The 26,097-nt window shown below is 26.7% G+C and overlaps 2 protein-coding genes across 2 annotated transcripts; both read right to left on the bottom strand.

Moving 5' to 3' along the window:
* Positions 1 to 1,993: 1,993 nt before the first annotated feature.
* LOC111035803 (uncharacterized protein KIAA2013 homolog) lies at positions 1,994 to 7,614 on the bottom strand. The gene is made up of 11 exons (XM_022317582.1): positions 7,206 to 7,614; positions 7,035 to 7,132; positions 5,269 to 5,746; positions 5,095 to 5,209; positions 4,903 to 5,019; positions 4,556 to 4,821; positions 4,390 to 4,477; positions 4,157 to 4,296; positions 3,459 to 3,608; positions 3,279 to 3,403; positions 1,994 to 3,200 (listed from the first exon to the last, which is right to left on the bottom strand). Exons 1-11 carry the CDS (start codon positions 7,259 to 7,261, stop codon positions 3,004 to 3,006), a joined length of 1,830 nt encoding a protein of 609 aa, XP_022173274.1. The 5' UTR covers positions 7,262 to 7,614; the 3' UTR covers positions 1,994 to 3,003.
* Positions 7,615 to 10,132: 2,518 nt separating this feature from the next.
* On the bottom strand, positions 10,133 to 23,064 carry LOC111035802 (RUN domain-containing protein 1). The gene is made up of 13 exons (XM_022317581.1): positions 22,919 to 23,064; positions 21,816 to 21,900; positions 21,445 to 21,585; positions 21,216 to 21,387; positions 21,025 to 21,119; positions 19,814 to 19,904; positions 19,434 to 19,525; positions 14,385 to 14,512; positions 13,912 to 14,113; positions 11,420 to 11,629; positions 11,235 to 11,332; positions 11,009 to 11,103; positions 10,133 to 10,309 (listed from the first exon to the last, which is right to left on the bottom strand). The coding sequence occupies exons 1-13, from the start codon at positions 23,062 to 23,064 to the stop codon at positions 10,203 to 10,205; spliced, it is 1,662 nt and encodes a 553-aa protein (XP_022173273.1). The 3' UTR covers positions 10,133 to 10,202.
* Between the last annotated feature and the right edge of the window lie 3,033 nt (positions 23,065 to 26,097).

Raw genomic sequence — 26,097 nt, 5'->3', positions numbered from 1 at the left:
ATATAGACAATGTTTTAATAGTTACCACATACTATATCAAGTCACACAAGTAAAATTATTAAGATTTGTGACAATTAAATCTGATAAACTTCATTATTTTGAGCGGAGTTTGTCCGGGAAAGTAAACCTGTGTTTAAGGGAACTATTCAGACAGAACCACATTGGACACTACATAGATACACTTAATTTAAGTATACAACAGTGTATATTAATGATTAAAAAATCTTAAAAACTCAACTAGGTCATTGCCAGTGCAATAAGTCAATAATTTGTTGTAGGTACTGTTGAATAATATGTATATACTATTGTATAGTAGTTCTGAGTGTACCTTGTCATCGAGTATGTCTCCGCTCAGAATCGTTTTTCATATGCAATAGCTTATCATTGAATTTTAACTAACTCATATATTACAGTACTCAATGATGAGGTATACTTGAAGAAAGACTTTCATTAGATTATAATGTAAAATAAATAATAATTTAATGATGCATGATAAAAATATAAAAAATAGTCTATAACAGACATAATATGTGGTAAATAATATTATGTATTTAATGTTACACCTTACACATAATATTATAATATTTTAATTTGATTAAATATTGTGTACATAAAATAATGGAATGATGTTTATTAAACATTGTTTAGGTAACTTAATTATGTTATATTTTTACAATTAATTTATATTTGTAGCATTATGATGTTGACTAAAGGAGTATATTCTAGTAATCATACATGGTTAGTACTAGCACATAATACAATAAATTAATAAATAATACAAATAATACTAATTTAAACATGAAAAAAAGAAAATAACTTAATAAAATTGATAATACTTTTAACAATAGACTTTATAACATTAAAAATAGTTATCAGCTTTTTTTTATTACAATTAACTATTTATTAATATAAATTATTAATTTCTTAGTGATCTAATTAAAACTAATAGAAAATATTTATGACAAAGGTAAATGGGTAATAAACAATTTTTTTTTCATAAATAAGTATGGTATTAATAAATAATATACTATCACAATTATTAACTTAAATCATCTTTGGGATTGTTATTTTCATAGTAAGCTTTAATTATATATTTTAGTTAATATTAAATATACAAGTTTTATTTGTTTTATTAGTTCATGCACCGACAATATCGACAATATATGTTCAAAATATGTTTGTTAAATATTAATAAAACTATAAATTATATTTTTATTTATTCAGAAATCATTCTTAGCTATGAAAGTGGTAGAGTTAAATATATTTTCTTTTGCATATAATTGTATTATATATTTTTAAATAAGTGATTAATCCTTAATTCTGTAGTCATACAATTCCACTGAGAAATATAGAACACAGTTAATGTGGAAAACATGGATTCATAAATACTTGATTGATTACTGAAAAAAGTGTAGCTAAAAGAATAAGCATTGTTTTGCACAATAAAAGTATCAATCACTGCTATAATTCAAAACTATAGGGAAAATATGTAAAAAAATCAGTTCTTCTTTGATTAATAAAAATCACATCAGGTTCTCAAATATCAATTATATTAATAGGCAAGGATGGCCAAAATCGGTGTGCATTTTAGATATAATTTATTTGATCAATTGATAATTGATTTTGAAACTATTTTTTGTATTTTTATACTTTAACTTTTCATAATAATTGATAATATCGACTAGCGGTACAAATTATGTCTATAAAACTGAATGATAATATGTCAATTTTTTCAATTGGTTTAATTCTAACTCCAAACGAGCACACTTAACAGATAACATTTTTGAAAGACTCTTACTACTTATGACTAGAGACCAGAATTATATGAATTTGTATATTCAAACTAAGTGTATGCACAAACACGAGGGTGTAAAATTAATTTTATTTGAAGCAAATAAAAAAAATGTCATAGACAAAAGTTTATATTTCATTTTTAAAGGGTTAAAACATATTTTGTTGGTAGAGCATACAATTTTCAAATTTTATACAATCTTATTACATTAATAAACTATTTTCTTTTTTCTCTACTATAAAGATAAAAATGTATAAATGAAATAATATTTCTTATATATAATATATAATATTCTTAAATAGAATTAGGTAGCTACTACTGAGGTAAATGCTAGACTTTTGGTTGGATATGGTCAACTTGTCTCGTTATCAAAATTGATTAACTATTTATATTTTTAATCCCTAAACTGCATATTATTTTGAACATTTGAATGCATATTTTTTTCAACTATGTTATGCACAATTGTCAATTGAATCAAATCTGGCACCTTTTTAGTGCATATAATTCTGGTCTCTATAGTTATTTTTTCTATTTCAATGACTATAGAGTATTTACACATCAATTTCATATGGGCTATATTTTATTAATAATAATTAACACTGAATATTTTTTTATATATTATATTTCAAATATACATTTTCAAAAAATGAATTTTAAATTCATGTTTCTTATAATAATCTGAATAAATAATGTAACCATTTTGCCCAATCCTGCTATTTAATTAAATTAACAAATATTTATATTTATTCTTTACTAACATTTCACAATGAGATATTAATCCACATGGTTGAGTTAAATGTGCATAATTTTAATGATTTTATACTTTTGTAGACATTTTAAGGAAGTTCTTAGTTGTATTTATAGTTGGGCTTTTATATTTATAAACATTTAGTCTGGATACGACATAATAAAAAATATTGTAAATAATAATAAAACCCAGATAAAGGTAAATAATGATATCACATATTGTCAATAATAATGAATTCAAATATTATTCAAATTCGTTTGTGATTGTTTTACCAATCAAAATAATTTAAATCTATTAATAGGTGTTTAAACATGAGATCTTATGCTTTTTAAATCAAATTAACAATGATAACAAATCAAGAAATTTTATAATGGTTTATAAATTACTTTTAAAATAACATACAACATTTGTGAAATAGAGTTATTACTTATTTGATTTTTAAATGATATAATTATCATGATGTTTATTTATATGCTAGTTTACCATATTTTATTCTTGATTTATCTTGCCAGTTAAAGTATTCATTATAAATAAGTTTGAATAGGAAAAGGTGAAATATGACAATCAAACAACCGATTGCTACCCAGAAAAATGTTGGCAATCCTCCAAGACGGTGGCCATGTTTATGAAGTGCCAATACATGATGTTCATGTGCTGGAGCTAAAATATTATTATTATTAAAATTTGTTATTATATATAATACTGATTGAATAACAAAATAAGAATCAAAATTGATACCCTCTGAAACTTCTTTAACATGAATTGCATGCTTTAAGTCTTCCATGTGTTTTTTATCATAGGTCAAGTATAATATTCCAGTCACAGGATCTGTTAGCTTAACAGGAAACGTTTTGTATTCTGGTCTGTAAAAAATATTGTTTAGATATTTGATACAATTTTTCTTATAACAATGATTACCCTAACAAAACAGGTTCATCTAAACATCCACCATCACAAGCATAATAATTCTTATCGCTGCGGTCTATAGCTACAGAGATGATGGCTTTATTATTTTCTTGGACTGAAACTGTCACATTTATATGAGTCATATTTCCATAGTTGAGACGCCTTTTCATGTAAAAATCATAATTACATATTCATAAAAAATAGTAACATATAAAATCAATATATTAAATTGAATGCTCCAATCAAAGTGTACATTTTTGAGATAATAAGAATGAAGCTGTAAACTTGGATGATTTAAAATAAAGTACTAAATAGATTTAATTACATTTTTATAAGTACAATATAGGTCATGTGAATTATGTATTAAAATAATAAATAAAAATTAGAAATATAATGTGAAATTTTATTAATTAGCTTCTAGTATGACAACTGTAATAGCTCTACAATTTTATTCATATAATAGTCGTACAATGTTTGATTTAAATTTTGTATTTAATGGTATATTGTGTACATATAATACAGTATACACTTTTTAGTTTAACTAAAAAGAGACCAGTATCCAAAATTTATATCAAAATATTTAGTGTTGCCCATCTCTAATACTTTAAATAATAATCTATCAATGTTTCACGTATTGATTGAGCAAACATTTTGCAATAAAATAAATTTTAATTTTAAATAGGATGCATATTGAATATTTTTTATATTACCGGAAATGAAAATCTCTGTGTAAAAATTTTGGATGCATATTAAATTCCAAATGTTGGTTACTAAATCGAAAATTTCCAAAGCTTAGGACCATTGCTTGAGCTACTCCAGAAGCTCCTGCATTAACAAGATTATGACATCCCTGAAATAAAGATTATGATTAAACAACATAATGATCAGCTATAATAAATAGCAGAAAGTTGCTATTTAAAAGGATAAATGTATCAACATTTACTTGTTTTTCTAAAGTAATAATCCATAGTGACACAGCATTATAGATTTTTTCAATTGAAGAAAGATTTGACCATAAGCCTACAGCTTGTCTAAAATATAAAACAACTAATGTATAGTAAAATTTCATTTTATTTATTTTAGAAAATAAAATATAAACAAATACATACAAAGTATCATGGTTTGCACCATAACAACCTTCAACATATGAAAGACTACTTGCAACTTTAGCAAGAACAACAGGAGAAGATGTTATTTCATAGGAAGGTGCTCGAACACTTGATAGAACATTATACACAGTTGCGTTGATTAAATCACCATTTAAAACGCCACTGGCTTTTGACTTGCTTATCGAAAACCCAGTACTCCATAGTTTCTCCCAAATATCAATATGTGTTTTCTCAATGTTTTCATAATGAGAGATTTTCAATATTGACTGAGAATTATGAAAATAGATATGAAACAGAATTGCATAAGTATTAAAAATAACAGTGATAAAAAGAATAAGCAAACTTACTTCAATTGATTTTTTTTCTAAAGTTGATCTAACTCCGGAAAACTCTAAGGAATTTTTCAAAGCCAAATATTCTATCGAAATAATAATTCGTAATTTATATATAGAATGTGGTGCGACCTATGAAGATAACCATAATAAATATTTCATAATTATTTAGTCATTTACCTTGAATAAATAATTTATAATAATTACCTTAACATTTATTGGAAACTGAGAGTACGTGATTGAAACACCATAAATCGGGTTATCAGATGTTGATGTACTAATGCCAGACTCAACTATATAACTTTCAGCCGGGTCAGCTAACCTAGAGCAATATGATAAAACAATTTATTTATTTAAATATGAGTTTATAAACCAACTTACTTTATGGGACGTGTGCTATACATTGACCAACCATGTGATTTGAGAGAATGTTGCTTAAGTTTAGCGTATAGTACAAAATCTGTAGGATTTGTTAGTTCTATATCCTGAACAAGAATTTTTGGTAAGCCTCGGAATGCAAAGTATTTAATACTACTTTGGAGTCTGTTAGAAAAACATTCGTATCGGTAAGCTATACCATTTTTGTAATTGACAACTGTAGCCACTTGTGATGGAGCTTCAATATCTATTTTGATTACTGGATGCCAATAAATAGGTATTGACAATGCTCTGTTCCCTTTTACGTAGATAGGAGAATCATAATCCAGTGTTATTCCAAAATAACCATTTCCTATAAATTCTTTGTATGGCTTTTCATCAACATCCAGTGGCTCGTGCTTAATGTTGGCATCAAACATATCATAAGCTTGTTTATGAAAAGATAGCTTCTCAAATAGACCATTTTTCATAAATAACTCATCTATGAATAAAAAAAAATATATTTTTTAAAATATTTGATTGAAAATAATATTGGAGTATCAATTTATTAATAATATTAATATTGTTGACAAAGTAAAATTACAGTAGAATCTACTTATAACAATCATCAAAGGATCTAGAGAATCAGATCATTATATTCAAACGTTGTTATATCAGGATTACAAAAACATACTGCACGTGATATAAAACCAACCAAGTACATGGTACCATGGATGTGAATCGCTATATCTAGAATAATATTATGCTTGGTATTGTAATAAGCAAATTCTACTGTAAAGGTAAATAGGTATTTAATCAATTAATTTAAAACGAAATCTAAGTTATCTTTTTAGGTTCAGTGCTAAGTATTTAATACTGACAATGATCATGAAGTAACTATAATATTATATATTTGTTATAGGTTTAACATTTAAGATTTTATTATTTTAACTAAAAGTAATAATTATATTATAAGGAGATATCTCAATTTTTTAATATATTCGCTGTGACTATTAGTTATAGCCATTAAATCGATAATTTAACGGTACATCTGTCAGATATAGCTGAAATCAAGTCTATTGAATTAAATTTGTTGTGAAATAGTGACGAGCTACGGTAATGTTTTTATTCGTACAGACGCCTCGTCAGAAAATTCTTGGTACTCTACTCCAATCCCTTTATCAATAATTATTTTTGCTTTTTTTTCTAAATATTAATTATAATCAAATTAGTAGAGATCTTAACGAAATGTAACATGCCTTCAACAAGTCACAATTATGTTTGAGCTAAAAATTTTGAACATTATTTGGTAATGAGGATATTAATTAATTTACTCATATTTTTATTAGTAAATAAAATGACTCAAACCATCTGTAATAAGCGAGTATTCGTGGATTTCATAATGGTTAACCCATCATATAATATTGATATAAGTATTTAAAAATTGTAATTCGAATTGAAACATTTTGCAATTTTAGGCTGGTTTAGGATTAACAACACCTATCATCTGTCAAAAATATATACTTAACATTATACAGTTTATAATAAAAAGTAACAATTTAATAATAATTTCACAGTATTATTAATGTTACTTAAGATAGATGATACCGATTACGCTTATAATTAATATCTTGCACATTTTTGTGTTAATATAATTATAGTTCTCTAATTTTAGAAAATATTTACTTTATTTATGGGCATCTACCAAGATTACTTATTCAAATAGTATATTTTATTAAAACATTTTATTAATACACACAATTTATTATTAGATATGATTAAAAACGTACCATACTCTAGACTTCGGTTGTTGGATGATCTCCAGTAAGGACTAAGATAAAATATTAAAGTGACTATAAAAGTGATCACAATGGCGATTTTCTTTGATCTGTAATTAGGTACAATGCATAGATGTTAATTTATTGACACACACATGTTTACTTAAATAAACTACAGCTTACATTTTAATTTTTTCTAAACTCCTTCTCAACCGGTACAGGAAATCTCTAGGACTCATGTTGTTGTTGCAATGTGTATTGTGTGTGTGAAATAGCAACAACAACAACAATAACAACAATAATTCAAAAGACTATAAGTGCATTTAGATACAATATTACAGTTACATGCTCGCGTCACACGGCGTAAACAAAAGAAAATTTACTGGCGCATACCTGCGTAAGTGCGTAACTAGATACCTATAATACCAATAATGGTTTCACATTGTTCTTACTACCTAATATTTATTGATAGAATCATTTTAGGCGTTCTTCAAAATTTCACGAAATACAAATACAAATAATAATAAAACTCGTACACCATAGATTCCGGCGTTTAATGATACTGTTATCTTAACGGGTGACCGATAAGATAATGACTTTTTTGTATCACTTGTGCAGTTTGTTGTAAAGACTGGAGAGTGCGGAAGAGGTTATAAAATTATATTTTCGTATTTTAGTCTGTGAAGATAACAACTGGCGCACGTACATATTTTGTGATTTGCACTGTCTTGTCACTTCTCCCATCCTGAGTAATAAATAAATAACAATAAATGTGATTGTGAATAATGAATCTGTAATTTTAAAACAGTATTCATTATACTGCCATTGCATGCAATAAAGTAAAATGTGCAAAGTATTATATTATATTGTCGATAAAGTTATGTTACAATATTGTGTTTACTATGTATGAAACGCTATTTAATAAGAAAAAATAATATAATATTAGGTAATGATGTAACTTAAAAAAATATTATTAGCGTGATATAACAATAACCATATATAGTTGGTGCAACGTACCTACTTATAAGTTAGAGGTATCATTATTATTTACAATTTAACTGGTATGCATTATGCACAATATTTAATTTCAAACATTGTTACCTATTAACATATGGAACAAATGCACTTTACCCCCGCCCCTCACGAATATCAAAAACAATTTTTAAAAAACGATCTTCAACGCTGATTTTGAAACTGTTTGATTTATTTTTGTAGAAACCTAAAGAACCTATGACAAAAAAAATCTTTAAAAATGTTGGGTCTAATGTAAAGTAGGTACATTTTCCAAAAAAAAGTAGACTACCTATGCGTTTAGTACACCATACGTTTGGCACTCTATATACGCTCCGCAAACCAAAAATGTCTCTTGATTTGTTATGAAAAACCAAGTCGAGTAAATCTCAAAAAATAACTTTAAAAAATGCCCCCTAAAATATGATATTGGGATTTGAACATGAGTAAGTATTTTTATCATAACTTCTTTATTAATGATTTCCACAAAAAATTCTAACAGTTTCAAAATTAATGTCGAAAGCACGAATTTTAAAAAAAAAGATTGAAATTCATGAGGGGACGTGGACGCGTAATAAAGTGCATATTAGCCTAATATTTATTTATTTATTTTGTTTTTCATGTAAAGCTGAAACAGTAAAAAAAAAATGTGATCAAGCAGTTTTTCGATTGTATAGTAGGTGTTGAGTGTATATTGCCATTGAGTAATAGTCACCGTATTATATTATGTGTTTAATTTAAGTTCAATAGTTGATCATAAAAAAAATTAAGTCTATCCAAGTATAGGATATTATAATACTATACAATGTCTTAGCAATTCTATATGTAGGTGCATTTCTTAGTTAAATTTCATTAGTTTGTCTTAACCTGTTGTTTAAATGGAATTAGTTCTTTAAACGCTACAAATAAATGCTTAAGTACATTAATTTTTTCATTCAAATATCACTTATGGATTTTTATTCAGATTTTTTTACAATATATTTTGGTGCACAATAAAATGTTTAAAAATACCTTATACCTACCTATCAGATATGGAATATATATTTCGGGTTAGGTTAGGTTATCAGCTCGATGAAAAGTTACTTCTGATAAGTGATCTCAAGTTAATATGTTGTTATAACTTGCACTATTTTGTTACCTACTATACCTATACTTACTTGTTAGTTGTTACTTTAGAGAAAATTCAATTGTTAAAATAAATGTTTCAATAAATAAGCATTGTCGCATTGTGTATTTCTGTGTTAATACGTACCTACCAATCAAATTTTCATTGTCGGCAACGCTTCCTGAAGTAAATACGTAATATGTAAATATTTTGACTTACCGCACTCCACACCTGCTCATTAATTTGGTTTTAAATTAGAAATTTAAGTTCGTTTTTGAACATTCTGAACAAATTAATGAATTGTTTGTACCAAATTTGTATGTAAGACATTTTGTTTAACTAATTTCCATTAAATACCTAGTGTTATTTAAGAAAAAAAGCATTTATGTCATTTTTCGTCTGTACATCGATATTCTCCATTACTAGTTATATCTTTATTCTAAGAACTTTATTTAAACAAATATGTAAGGTAGGCATTGTTAAATAGTTGGTCATATACTTCGACACAACAATCTACTTGGAAAAATAATGAGTGGTTTAGGGATTACATAGAAAGAACAAATATCCGAGGAAGACTACATCTAAAATCATGAGCCAAGTATAGATTGTTAAGAATATAGGTTGTGAAACGTACTTGGAATTAAAAAAGAAAATTAGAGAAATGTGAAGAACGGAAAATTGTTACCAACCGCCACTAGCTCCTGAGTGAGTTAACGCAGGGGGAAATAGGTAACTTGGTATATTTATTATTTAATATATTAGCCATTAGGGAATTTTAAGTCCTAAGCATTAGTCTTATATTTTCATAAATGATGCGGTGGTTAATTGTTGATAGAGTACTAAGATAGGAAATGGTTTAAAAATAGTTATAAAAAAAAACATAATTTGCTCCACTAAGAAAGTACCTAATAGGTTATTTTTCATTATATGTACATGGGAGTATAAAGAAAAATATATTGTTATTTTTAACTTTATTCTACGAAAATAAATTAATAAATAACAAAGACAAAAATTAATTGTTTTCTGTTTACAAAAATATTAATTGTTTTTAAAATATAATGATATTAAAAAGCATCTTTTATGTTTTGTAGTTGTCGAATAGCTAAGTCTGCAGGTAGATCGAAATTATACTGATTCAATTTTTCCAGTGAATGCAATGCATCGTCAAAACCTGAAATAAAATTAATTGTTGATATATGCAATAAGTAATACTTAACTTATAATGTAATATCATATTTGTGTTATAAAAATATAATAATTGTATTAAAGTGTACACAATTTGAGTTATGACGCAGCCACTTTGTGAAAAGTTGTCCATTTCATGAAATAGAAACACCTTTTTCACACTTTGTGAAATTCGAAAACATTTTAACATATTATTATTGTAGGTATGCCTATATAAAATACTTTTTTCTGCCTTTTAGAACTGACCATTTCATGAAAGCGACAACTTTTTGAATTATTTTCATGAAAAAGACATTTTTATTTCATGAAATGGACGACTTTTCATGAAAAGATCGATTTCATAATTAGGCTATGACATATTACATAAATTATAATTACTATCACTGAAGTATCACAAATCTGAAATTATCTTTCTCAAAGCTTAGAAAAATCTCTGTTTCCAACAAAGTTGATGAACATTGCAAAAACTAACTTAACGAAGATTATATTATATCGTTACTAACTGTTTGTCATATTTTTTTCAATTCGGCTGTTTAAAGTGATTCCACTTTTTTACTACAAAGTACATCATTAAAAAAATCCTTTCTAGTATATTTTACATGCGAGACCGATAGTAAAATGTAGTACACATATTGTGTTCTTAATATTATAAGTAGAAATATAATAAGTAAAAAATAAATCTAACCTGTTTGCGCCACATAACTCCAAGGTTGATAGTAAAGTTCGACCAATGGTTGACATTTGAATATAAATTTTAACCAGCTGACAAACATTTTTGAACTGAAAAAGTAAATTGTTATTAAAATATAATTTATAGAACTTATAGTTTGCACTTCGCAGACAACCAAATTTGCTACTATTTTTAGTTTAAACAATACATGATAGCAGGTGTTCAAATGTATGCAACTTACTTCAGTCCAGCGCACACGAATGCTTTAAAGCACGAACCGTAACTTCTTTTATATCGGGAATGGGATGTAATTATATTTCCAATAATAGACAGTAGACACTGTAATAATAAAAAAAAAATGGTCGGTTGTAAAAAAATAAAAAAATACTAAATTCATAAACAAAATTGTCATGTGAGTAATTATACTTGTTTATAAGAAACTGACGATTTACAGCCTTCAATGTCTAAATTGAAACTCTGAGATAGTTTACGGGCTGGTGTCGAGTTAAAGTAATCACCGTTTTTGATCTCGTAGTATTTTAATATAAGCTCCCACGCGTGCATTGTTGATTTGGAGTTGTTCGTCTTTGGATGCAAACAGTCCACAAATGGCACGACACTCGTGCTTTGACCCACCTGCATAGTGCATAATATTAAATTGTTACGGATTTAAACATTTTTGTTATCGGCTAGGTCCTATCAATAATATACTAATGTATTTAATATATCAATGTCTATAGTAATGTGAATCGAAACATTTAAATAGATATATAATAATACATAATTTGTAATAAATCCTATGTAGAAGGTATAGGTAGGTAAAAAAAAAAACAAAAACCACACGAAATTGTAAAATCAATACATTCATTATTTCGCTCAGAATTTAGAAATATATTATATAATTACGTATGTATTATATAAATACACGGAACTATACAAATAAAGATTATAAAAAATCGTGCCTATGTATTTTTAATATTTTTCAACGGCTATTGTAACATGTTATCAAGAGTCTTGCATTACAATTTCATTTTTTTTACCCAACCAATAAAATTGTATAGACATTTATAGAAAAAAAATCTAAATTGTAAATGTCTGTCAACAGCTTAAAACGAGTCAAAATATTTTGAAAATGTTATCAAGTATATCAATTGATGAAATAAACATTTAGTGTAAATTTCAAGTGTCTAGGTACAGTTATTCGTTTTTGAACTACAACAAAATAAGAAAATCGCTACAAGAGAAATCGAAAGAATATCCAATGTCGTAAAAATTTCAACTTTAAACGCTCATAAAAATATAATTTGACTTTCCGGTAGAAATTTTTTTTTGTTTTGATAAAGGTAGACAAACTTGTTATGTATCTTGTATTACATTTTAAAATCTTAGATATAAATAGCAAAATTGTTATGATGTTGCCTACTCATAATAATCTGCTCATTTTTACGAATTTTGTCAAAATTCTAAGTATAAACGTTCATAAAGATTTATTGTGGATTTACACTCAATTTTTTTTTTTTTTAACTTCCATTAACAACAACTTACGAGGAACCGTATCGACCGTATTAGTTATTACTTATTAGACCGTATCGCAATAGTATTAAGTGGGTATCAAACTAATGTCCGCAAATATTCGAAATTCTGTAATACACAACGTACAAGACCCGCTTGAGAACTCGCTGAGTTCGCGTCGTTCGACTCGGTGGCACGCGAGTTGAGTTTGTGTAGTCTACGGAAACGAACAGAACGCAACAAAAACGCATGCCGTGATAGCGACGGTTGTCGAACGAGCGCCGAGCAGTTACAGCCGCCGCCGCCGCCGCCGCCGTCGAAACCGAAGAAACGCGACGACTAGTGCATGAGACCCTGGTACTCCGACCCCACATTTTTTGAATAAGGTTTTTACTAGCGCGATCAACGCGATTCAATCGACGCCAACTTCTATTACTATTACTATTCAACGCACGGATTGAAGCCGCCGTAACCGCAGAGGAGCACCGACTGCAGCTGTGTAATATTGTATTAAATGTTTAAATTATAGTTTCGTGTTTCGTGTTGCAGGTTTCGTGTTTGTAATTCCTCTGGTGCGAGGCCTTAGATAGAAACATATTTATGAATTTCTTACTATATACTTACTCTTGATATATACTTTGCTAATTTTCGTAATTTTCACGAATTTTGTCAAAATACTTAGTTTAAATGCTCATAAAAAATATTGTGGATGTAAATCAAAAAAAAAAAACGCTCACTTTTTTTTAAATTTCCATTAGCAACAACTTATAAGGAACCTTGTATTACATTTTCAAGTTTTTTGACCGAGAGAAAATTTTATCATCGACTTTGGTTTAAAAATAAACAAATAATAATCGAAAATTTAATATGCCTATAAATAGTTCTACACCAATCAAAATATTTTTAAAATATTATGGTGCATAGAAAATGCTTACACAAATATTCAGTGAAAATTGTTTGTATCTACGGTCATTTTTGTTAGAATAACCTACACTAAAAACCAAAATCGATTTTTTCGAAAAATTGTTTTGCTTAAAAATTCCCGTTTTCCTTAATTTTTTGTTTATTTTTCCTGTTGTTTTTGCTTGGGAATTTTAAATGTTGACCTCCCGAATGCACCAACTAGATTCACTTTCTTACGAGAAAAGTTGCTGTTGAAGAAAATTGAAGCACTTTTACAGCAAGAAACCGCGATGACAGACACAAAAAATAAAATTAATATAAAAACGCAAAGAATCTAAAATCTACACTTAATTATCAAACAAATAATTTACCTCCAAGGAAGTCGACCCTTTATATAATACTTATTTTAATGTTTACAAGGGCCAAAATGTTGAAAATTCTGACAATGATCAAACATAAAAATTATGATTTATGATTAATGATTTTTTTAAATTTAACCTTACCACCATGAGGCCATGTTGAATCAAATGTTGAATGGCTGGAGCTAATCGGTTCCGGACCATTAAAGCTATTTTCCCGTTGCATTCCATTGCAGCTATAGCTCCTTCCGAGTCCGACATATAATCACTATCAATATGAATTTCAGGTAAGGCCAGCATTTCCAATAGTTCTGCAACAACTAACTCCAAGTTGGCCCTGTAGTCACTAAAAAGAAACATCGTGTTTATGATAATGTTTAAGCATTTGTTTGAAACACAACTTAGCAGTATTTAAACAATTTTGTGTTTAACATTTTTTAGAATTTTTCAGCAAACATTATCCGACTTAATAATTATTATTAAAACCTTCACCTTTATAGGTATCTATAACTATAATTTATATAAATGTAACTAATGTGAATTGATAATGTGTGTGTATGCAAGTTTGTCTACAATATATTTACTTATATATAGGTCAGCGTAAAGTATAGACTTACCCCCAGTGATTTATTTTCATTGATTTTTTCAGCGTATTCATTTTGAAATGTCTTTGAGTACATGATATTTGAGTACCGATGAACATTTGTATTATTGCAGTTAACCGTCTAACTGCACCCACTGTTTTCTGTTAACATGTGAAATGTTAAAAAATATTGATAAATACGACGAACAAAAGAAATACACAAACCAAATTCATTCATTCATTCATTCATTTTTAAAACATATAATATGTATATATTTCAACACCAAACACACAATAACTAGGTAACTTAGTTAAATAAGTTATTAAGGAGTCCGTATTCATGATAATTAGGGCTCGGGACTTCTAGGAGTTTGCATGTTTTGAATAATCATTAAAAACATAGCCAAGTAATATAGGAATTTGTTTCATAATAATACAAGTTTATATTTAAAATGTATAGTTGCAAATTTTGCATATTTGACCATATTTAATTTATAAGTGCATATTTGAACATTTTTCATTTTATTAGTGCATATTTGATGATTATTTATATAAGTAGTAAGTTTTTTAATTTTATAAAAAAAAATTAATTTTAAATATATTTCCTGGACCGGATATAAATATTTAAAAATTAATGTTTACGTTTTTCTTGCCTATCGGCTATCACTATAATAATTGTACTGTTACTTATCGGTACACCACACCCGTGATTTCCGATAGGTGATACACCGATAATGATACCAAAATAACATTTTATTGACTATGAGTAGTTGTAAATAGACGGTCCCGTGAATAGTAAAAGTTGACAGTTGGTTTTATGCGTTCTTCTTATTTTGTCGTGTTTTTTTCTTTCGAGTGCACCCATAATAAAATAATTAAAAAATGCCTAGACCTAAACCAAAACCTTATGATCGGCTTAACGATTTTGTAAAAGAATTAAATTTTTTTAAATGCATATTTTAATAGTATATTTATTGATTCTTTAGGGTATAAATCCATGCATATTTTAAGGTTTTTAAGGCCATGCAGTCCCTAGCCCTAATGATAATTAATAAAGTAATTGACATTTAAAAACCTAAACAAGTGGGTATTGCTCTGCTGTGCTGAAGTTGTAGAGTACTTATGTCATTTTAATGGATGCGTTATATTTGAATTCAAATATAAATCATTGCATACTAAAAACGATTCTGAGCGAAGGCATTGTCATCCTAGCATATACTTGTATAAATAATCAAAATTAATAATTTAAAAACAATTAACTCAAAATATCTTATAGCTATAGGTTGGGTAACTTTCCGATGACTATTTTTTCGACAAAGGTAGACAAATTTGTTGGGATTTTCTTATTAAAATATCTAATTTTAGCTATAAAAAGAAATACTTTTTTGAATTTCAAACTAAAAATAATTTACAAAATTTCGGAACTTGATGATTTTTGTCAACATTTAAACTTTAAATACATATAAAATATATCGTGTTTATATAACTTTAATATTTTTTAACTGCTATTAAATTATCTTATGATGACTCTCGCATTAAATTTGCAAACTTTTTTACTAAGCAAAATTACAATAATTTAAAAATAGTATACAAAACATGGAAAATTTCTCATTGCTATAAATAGCTCAAAAAGAGTCAAATATTTAAAAAATGTTACTTTATATGTAAAATGTTAGTATAAATATTCGGTGAAAATTTCAACCTTCAAGTGTCTACGGTTATTGGTTTTTGGGTAATAAAATAAAATCGATTTGCTTAAAAATTACCATTTGTTTTTCTCTACACTTTCTAAAACTACTGAAAATTTTCAATTTTGACCTCTTAAAAGTACCAACTAGTTTTATTTTTCCATCAGAAAAAATACTACTGAAATCGGAACATTTTATCTACCCTAAATTTAGATGACAGATAGAAAAAAACACACATCATTATCGTAAATACAATACATTCGCTGCTCTCAGCATCTAAAAAGTAGTATATAGGGTCTATTATTACTACATTATCGTTACCTACATCGTTATTGTGGTAATTAAAATTTAAAAATTATTTTATAGTTATATTTGAGTTATTTATAGGTTACATGAATGTTGTTATAATTTTTTCTAAGTAAACATCTTAGACATATTATTTAAGGTTCGTAATAAGTTGTACTTAGAAAGTAGTAATTTTAAAATATCGAAAATAAATGTATATAATATAATTTTTTTATAGGTGTTTTAATTTATATTCCAGCGTTAATGGATATTAAACGAAAAATAGAACTTCTGCCTCTAAACTAGTTGGACTAATTTTAAGCCATATTTAATATTATTAGGTATTATATCAAAATATTAATGAACTTGAGAAAACTTAAAACAAACGGAACATAGTAATGTGGGTTTTTTACACTACACTGTCGATCTTTTACATTTCTAGATAGGGACATACAATTTTTTTTCCACGAAATTAAATGTATGTTAAGTACGTATTGACACTGCTAAAAAATAAGAATTATAATTCGATCGGTTATAAATTAAAGAAATTATTGTTGTCCTATAACGTTATCCTATTTTAGCTATATCTAATCATAAAATAAGGATTTTTATGAATAATAATATTTTACTCTGTTTTAGATTTTTTAAACACTTCTATTTTTACACTTTATAATATCCGTTGTGTTCTTTGATCCGTCCTTTAGTTAATAGTACTTAGCTACATTGTTACGGTTGTTTAAGCGCGGTTCTATTCAAAATAAATTCCTATTTCATACTAGACTATATAATAAAATATCAAAATCTGAGTATTTAATGTAGACTCAGAAGTCAGAGTAGTCAATATTAAAAAAGTGGGTAAGTGGATGTCGCTCTGCTGTACAGTAGGTTACAAGTGGGTCACTGTATAATGGATGGAATTAAATTTGAATTCAATGATACAATATCATTGTATAAGAAAAACGATTCTGAGTGGAGACGGTATGTCAGTCTTGGTTTAAGACATATTAATACCAATATATCTGAGTCAAAATTCAAATTTTAAATGCTTATAAAAAAAAATTGTGCCTATGTATTTTAAATATTTTACAATTGCTATTGTAAAAATATATCAGGAGCCTTGTATTAAATTTTCAAGCTTTTTCGCCCAACAAATAAAATTTTATTGGTATTTATAGAAAAAAAAACTAAGAAAATTGAAAATTGACAATGTCCGTAAACATCTCAAAAAGAGTCAAATTATTTTCAAAATTTTATCGTGTTTAGAAAATGCTAATATCAACATTCAGTGAAATTTTCAAGTATCTACAGCCATTCGTTTTTTAATTACAACAAAAACAGAAAATCGTTACATGAGAAATCGAGTGAATATCAAATGTTGTAAAAATATGAATTTCAAACGCTCATAAAAATTTAATTTGACTTTCTAGTAGACATTTTTTTTTTTACAAAGGTAGACAAACTTATGAGGAATCTTGTATTACATTTTCAAACCTTAGATTTCAAAAGAAAAATTTTTACGAATTTTAAACTCAAAATAATTTGCTAATTTTCGTGATTTTTCCGTATTTTGTCAAGATTTGAACTTTAAATGCTTATAAATAAAAACTGTGACTAACGATTTTTAATTTTTTTCATATGCCTTTGAAACAATATACTAGGAGCCTTCTATTAAATTTTCAAGCTTTTTTAACCAACAAATAAAATTTTATTGATATTTATAGAAAAAAAAACTAAAAAAATTGAAAACTGACAATGTCCGTAAACAGTTCAAAAAGAGTCAAATTATTTTCAAAATTTTACCGTGTATAGAAAATGCAAATATAAACAACCTGTGAAAATTTCATATATTTACGGCCATTTGTTTTAGAGTTACACTAAAAACCAAAATCGATTTTGCGTAAAAATTCCCGTTTTTCCTTAATTTTTCTTTTGTTTTTCTCGTCGCTTTTGAAAACTACTGAGAAATTTTTACTTTTGACCACCTAAAGTACCAACTAGATTCACTTTCCAATCAAAAAAGTTGCTGTTGAAGAAAATCGAAGCAGTTTTACTGTCCTAAAAGGTGATGACAGACACAAAAAAAAAAAAAAAAAAAAAAAAAAAAAACACACATCATTGAAAAACCAATACATTCATCGTTCCACTCAGAATCTAAAATAGGTACCAAAATATATAGGTTACTAAAAAGTTATTTTCAAATTGCGTATAATATGGAATTATTGTTTAATGTATTGTATATACGTTTAGAAACCGGAAATTAAGCTCGCTCGCAGAGTGAGCTTTCCTAGTTTCATAACTTGTTCACATTCATAAATGTGTAATATATTGAATCCGGGTGATGGTAATTTATTGTATAATAAACATATTCTGCTTGCATGACACACCAGGGCCATAAGACTATTAGTGTTTAATCTTTCGGGATTTGAATAGATATAAGGATTCTGAGTGGGAATATATGAATAATTAATATGACAGTCTATAATATTGTACTTAATGGAATCTCTTATAATAATAATAAATTATTAACAATAAATTACAATCGTTCTCAGATACAAATATTTGAATACTATAGTGATGACGATTTGGCAATCATCAATCAGTAATCACACTAGTCTAGTTTGTAACAACATTTTGCACGATCTAATAAGTTCTATCCAAAATAAATATACTGTTAGGACATGCTCGACAAAAGTTAGGGTAAGTATATTCAATATTCATACAACGTTTATACTTATTATTATGTCGTAAAGACGAAGTGTGGAAAATAAATAATATAAATATTTATAAACTAAATGGATGGTTTTTAAATAAGTTTGGTCACTGGTGTAAGCTTGGTGCAGCTTTAAATGTGAATATAGGTATGTGAATATAGGTATGTGACTACTGACAATATAAAATTAAATATAAATGTATATAGGAATCATAGAGAAGTATTCAAATTTGAATTTCCTTATTTATATAGAACTATAGTTTTTTTTCCAACTTGTATTTTACCTATACTTGGCTCATTTTTTAACTGTAACATAATATGTTAACAAACGTTGGTAACAAAGGTTCAAACTATAAGGTAAAAAACAAAAGTACATTACGTGATTAAATTATGTAATTACCACGTCTCTCGATTTTCGTTCAAAACATTTGTCTTTAGATACTGATATTTTCGCGACTTTATCTCCCGGTGTTTTCAATTTTATTTTACCAGCTGAAAATTGTACATAAAATAAAAAATATGTTTTAACACAATGTGTCAGCTCTGAAAATAACTAAGAAAATCATATTGGCATATACCCTGTAAAACAGTGGTCGATAACCGGCGGCCCGCGAGACTATTCCATACAATCATTATTTTTTTTAAATAAAACTAAAAAGTTTTAATTTTTATCTGACTTTGCCTGTGAAACTTTTTAAATTTTTGAATACGGCCCTAAGGTCCAGAAAGGTTTCGATCACTGCTGTAGAACAATAATTAATTGACTGATTTTATACTTACTTTGTAAATATTCTATGAACCTTTCAAGATCTGCTATTTGGGTTTTTAACTGATCGACCAAATGTTCTGTGGCTTTCATTGGATTTACCAGCTAAATAAAGAGATTAAATTTATTATAGGAAACAGTCAAGGCAAGACCCAATATTTATTGGATCGATTTTATTAATTATTCAAATTTTAGGTAGAAATTAATTATTAAATTACTTGATTATATTTATATTGTATAAATAATATAATATACACATGCATCTATTAAAATTAATTGAATTAGAACAAAACTTTAATGATCAATATATTCAACGAAAATATAATCAAATAATTAATAACTCAATACTTAAAGCTTCAAAGTTAGAGACATTCTTAGACATCTGAGTGAGTACTTGACATTATATTAATAACAGTGTAGTATAAGGTATAACATAATATAGGGTCCAGCATCTTAAAGATAGACGGGTGGGTATTGATTGAAGACCAACAATGAGTTAATTAAGTATTAATTGAAATACGATTTTATTATATTAAGAAACTTCGTATAGGTTAGTATATATAGTAGAAAGTTTCCCCAAAGGATGCGTTTTACTGACGGAAAACCCTTATCTACAAAATCCCATTATAACTGTATTAAATAATAATAAATAATTCAAAAACATATTTTATGGATACAACAATTTTATCGAGATGCAGCTTTAGGTAATAGCACTGCTCAATAACAGAATTTTGTATAATATATGTAGTATAAAAATATAGAACAGTGCATTGCACTTGATATTATAATAAAAATATGATATTAATACATTTGACAATTATAGTTTTATTATGTAATAGGTTCACCTACCTACTGTTACATAATACATCAGACCCATACACCTGGAACAATCTAATTTTACATATTCTTATGTAACGGGCATTTTCTAAGTATGTATAATATGTTATTAACTTAAATAAGTCGTCGATACAAAAATTATCTAGCTTACAATGTGAACTTCAAGTGTTATACCTAACCTGTAGTCCTATATTATAATGTTTGTAAATAACAGCATAAACTTACTGTTGCAATGAATATAAAGTTTTTGTTAACATTTATACTTCAAATGACCTACTTATGACTTATGAGTGTAATGTAAGAGTTTAGGCATTTAACTAAAATATAAAATTATAATAATTTATAGACGTAGATTGTTGATTATTAATATGATTGATTGATTACGTACTTTTTGAATTGCGTTATCAACTTCTTCTTTTAGTTCTTCTACAGACATGTTTTTAGAGTTTTTGATACTCAAATTTAATTTTTTTTCTACTTGATCTAAAAATAATATGGTTGAATTATGATTAAATGAATTACTTACGTACAAAAACTGAAAAATAATAGAATATAGAGTTTAATAAAAATGATATTTACTAATTATGTTGTTTTGTCTTTCTCGGAAAACGTCTACAAAACTTTCTGGAAGATCAAATTCGTCTTTATTGTTATATATATGGCTCTCTAAAGCTTCCAACTGTTTTTTCATTTCCTTGATTACTTCAATTTGAACTTGATGTTTTTTTTCCACCATATTGTCGTCATCGTTCTAAGAGTAAAAAGGCTATACATTTTCGTTCAAAAAATGGTATTAACAAGAATCTACCGTTGTCACAAGTAAGTGGTTCAAAGAGCAATTCGTATACACGTTTGGGATGCCTTTAAATGCAAATTCTTCTAAATTTTTAAGTAAATGTTTTTTCTCTTCATCTGGTGACTCAATAATTTGATGAATTCTTAACTGTACCTGCATATTAAACACACATGTATATACAAAACAAATTTAGGTTTCTTTATCTAAGTAAAAGAAGAAGAAAAGATTCAAAATTCGAAATGTGAATGTATTTAAAAAATAGTTAGTTATCAAACCAATTTTAGCTGTCAATATTAAAATATTATGGTGCAATTAATAAAGAATCAGAATAGTGGAATATGATAACAAATATAAGTGCTTGTACTCATAAACTTGCATGCTACCTGTGAAAAATGTGAAGTCAAAGCTATAACAGATGAATGAAGAATTTCATATTGTTCTTCTAAGTATCCAACTTTATTGTTTTCACTAAAAAACCAAATTTTGACATTTCATAATTTTGTTTTATGTATAATAATATATCAATTGTAGAGTTAAACATATTATCTATTTGTTAATTTTAACTAAGCAGCTATTATCATAAAACAATACTCCACATCTAATAATTATATTAGGAAAAAAGCAAAAATTGAACAGGCCATTGTTTAGCATAAATAAGTTATAAGTAATAACTAAAGGTAGTCAATCTTACTATTTTATTATATTAATGATTTTAAATGAATGAATAGGTTATAAATCAATTAATATCAAACAGAAAAGTATGTATTTATATTTGATGTCTATACATTAAAATAATTGATAACTTGATGAGAAATTTTACAACAGTAAAAATTATAATAACAATTTTTAATTGAATTTATAGAACATTTGATTGCAATCTTTAAATTTATAACTAACCGAATATTTCAGATTAAATGAATTTAAATTTATATTAAGAAGGAGTTTTCAAAAAAAAAAACTGCGCTGGCTATTTATTCCTCATTTACTCCACTTTATTTACACTATCAATACCTAAAGTAGGTTTTTACTATTATTTTAGTCAGAATACAGTCTAGTCTAGTTAAGGATCATAGATAGTGAATTGTATTTTTTAAAAAAATTAATCATATACGCTGAGCAATAGACAACATTTAATTTTTTTGAATGTTCTAAACTACCATACTTAAATCAGAAGTTAAGGTTTTACAATTTTCAATCAAGGTAATACAAATCATATGGTGGTACTTATAAATATAATAAACATATTGTATTTTAAGACTTGGTGCTATAAAATGCTATATTTTCTATAAGTACCTATAAGTCTAATTCAGGATTTATGCAAATAACCTGTACTTACTACTAATATTTAAATTTAATAATGGGATTATTATTATTTTTTGAACTTTCATATTTTAATCATTTATTTACCTTTTCAAAACATTCTAAAAATAATGAAACTAAAAACAAAATATTTAAATAGTTTGAGTAATTTAATCGTAGAACTTACTTCCAATTCGTGTGACTCGTTTCACAAAACGAGTAAAGTGCATTGTCGTGGTCATCTGCAGCTATATCTGTTCGGTTACAATTATGGAGGTTTATGTTGCTGTCATCATTTGCCTTTATGATTTCCATCGTACAATCAGCTGACATTAAAATAATTGTTTTTTTTTTTTAAATTAACTTAAGAAAATGTTGTTCAATATGGCAATTAAATGGTTGGATAGTTAAAAATTATATTTAAAAGTGTTTTGGGTGAAGAGTTAGTTATAATTGATTTTTTGTTTTTTTGCTTTAAATTGTCAGGCTTTACGAACTTTACCCTATGCGGCGGAAAAAAATAAAAGATATTTGTCTTATATTTTATATAAACACTGGAAATTGATGTTTGCTATAACAAGTTCGCTATCAAACTGTCATACATAAGCGATTCGGTAAAAGAACACTAAATACGCAACCCACACGTTTGTCAGTTGCAGCTGTTAACACTATATAGCAGCCTATGTGGTATAGGGAGGGCCTATCGATTTTTTGTATGACGTCAGCGACGGGTTCCCAAAGTTCGGATTCGACTCGATGCATAGTATCGTATAGTACTGCAGTAGGTACCGACGTTGTCAAGCACAATTTATAATAATACGATAGTTGTATGCAACCTAATGAAGTCAATGGAAAATAATTAAATAGATTGCACGCGCGAGGACTTAAATGGAATATTTTCGTGAATAAGTGGAATATAATTTAAGTAGATATATGTTGCTTTCGCGCTTCTAAAATCACGTCAAATAACATAATTGTTTATGTAGAGTAAATAATTTATTGACTAAATTATCGACTAATAATATGTAACAATATATAATATATGATGTATATAAGTATATTTCATATCATAACTTATAAGTAGATTGTCTATAATTATTACATTTTGCTTTGGGTTAAACAAATATAAGCTAAAATCATTAAAGCGATCAGAATTATTATACTATATAGGTTGTCCGCCTAGTTATACTATTCATTTTACATTTATATTAATTTAGAAATAATAGTTAAGATACTGTTAAGACATATTATACATATTTTTTATAAAAGTACCCATTTGTATAAAGGTACTTATAAATTATTGTGGTTGGATGTGATATACCTAATTGAGGAAAAAATATACTTACTTGCTAAACAATAACTATAATATCAAAGTAAATTATAAACTACCCGCATATGTCCTTATTTACATAATTATACTAGGTAGGTACCTAGGTATATAATTTTAAGTTAAATTATATTAATTTTAAAACTAATCACTATCCATAATATTTTGGGTTCCATCAACATAGAAATGTTTTATATACTTAATAGATGCATTCAATTCTTAGATTTTGAGAATTACAATGAATTTTTAATAATAAAATCACTTAGTGTCAACATAGTGTCACTTAAAATAGTTTTTCGATCTTGCCGATAAAGTTTTTATTTGAGAATCAGTAAAAAATAATAAACTACAAACCATTATGAAGAAACCTCAGAAAGTTAGATCCTTACGGAGTTACATATTTTATAAGTATCGTCATAGTGAGTAAATTATAATATAAAACCAAACCAAACACGGTTAGGTTATTGTATTGATTTACTTCGAATTGATAAAAAAATTATTATTAACCTACCTATCTAAGATATTACATTATTTATGTTCAAATTGCATTTATTAAGTTCACAAAAAAATTAAATTATAAGAACTAAAAGATAACATGAAAAGCAAACGACTACTATATGTATTTTATAATTAAGGATCAAATTAAATAAACATTTCACCGTTGTATTATTTATTTTGATTTTAGAACTCTTAACAGACAGCATTTGAAATTAAAGTTTATTACAATAATTGTAGTGTAAAAATCAGGAAAGCCGATCTGCTGTAAAGCAGGTGCCTTCAGATTTTGAGTATGTTTGAGAAGTCTTCATCATTGATTAGGTAACTGTAATGGATATGTTAAATTATAATACAATTATAAACTATTATATAGGGTACACGAAAAACGACTGAGTAAAAACGGTATAATAGCCGCTATTTTGTAGGAAACTTTATATAGTTTATTTATATTATAAAATATAGTGTAAGTAATTTTATTCTATTAGTAACACAGTAAGTTAAATTCATTTTTTCCAAAAAGAAAAAGTATATTAGACCATGTAGAATTATTGATATTAACTAAGTTAATTATAAATGCCGAATTGCTAATGTTCCGTAAAATTATGGTGTGAAAAGATCGTGGTATAAAAAGTCAAATCTAATTACTTCGAAAATGTCATAGTGCGGTGGTGAAGAGTTTCAAGTCTCTACGCATAATAATTTTTCGAATTACAAAAAAATAACTAAAATCAGTATTTTTGCTTAAATGTTCAAAAAAGTTAAGTTTTATTTATTCATAAATTAGAAGTACTAAGAGGAAAGGTGGAACTATAAAAATGTTATAAAATATACAAAAAAAAACATGGATGTCATAATAATATATTATTACGCCAAATAAATCAGAGGAACTACAAAACCTTGTTACGAACAGTTCAAATTAAATTTGATATATTATGGCCATACATTTTAGAATGAAATACAATAATATTTTAACAATTATAATAATATTTGATAAAAGATAAATTATATTCAAACCATTTTTACCTGAATGTTGAATTATAACTTATAAGTATGTGTCTATGTATTGAGGAACCTTTATTTCTTTACAGGCGTATTTTACACCTAATGTATTTTGAATGCGTTCATAAAAAAACGTTTATATAACGCAATAAAACAAAACATTTTTACTAATATATTATGTTTAGTGTAAAATACATAAAAAATGCATTGCGAAGGTTTTTTTTATATTTTATCGAAATATACTTCTAAACGTTGAGCTTAGCGATGGATATATTGGGTTAATAATATGTTTATTTTGTGTCTGTAGTCACATTTAGAAGCAGCAAAAATGCTTCTATCTTCAACTCTGAGCGGGATTTCTGCGGTAACATGTTGGATCTAGTTGGTATCTAGTGGTCAAAAGTTTAAAACTATAAGAAATTAGCATTAGCTATAGTTATGAATTAATTTAGACTATTTAAGTGTGTATATCTAATCTGGAAATCTTATGAATGAATAGCTTACTTTTAGTCGGTGCGTGACGTACGGACTACGACGGCCTA

This window comes from Myzus persicae, unplaced genomic scaffold (assembly GCF_001856785.1).
Source record: "Myzus persicae strain clone G006 unplaced genomic scaffold, MPER_G0061.0, whole genome shotgun sequence".
NCBI lineage: Eukaryota > Metazoa > Arthropoda > Insecta > Hemiptera > Aphididae > Myzus > Myzus persicae.
The sequence above is the reverse complement of the archived record's forward strand: the minus strand, read 5'-3'. Positions and strand labels throughout refer to the sequence as shown.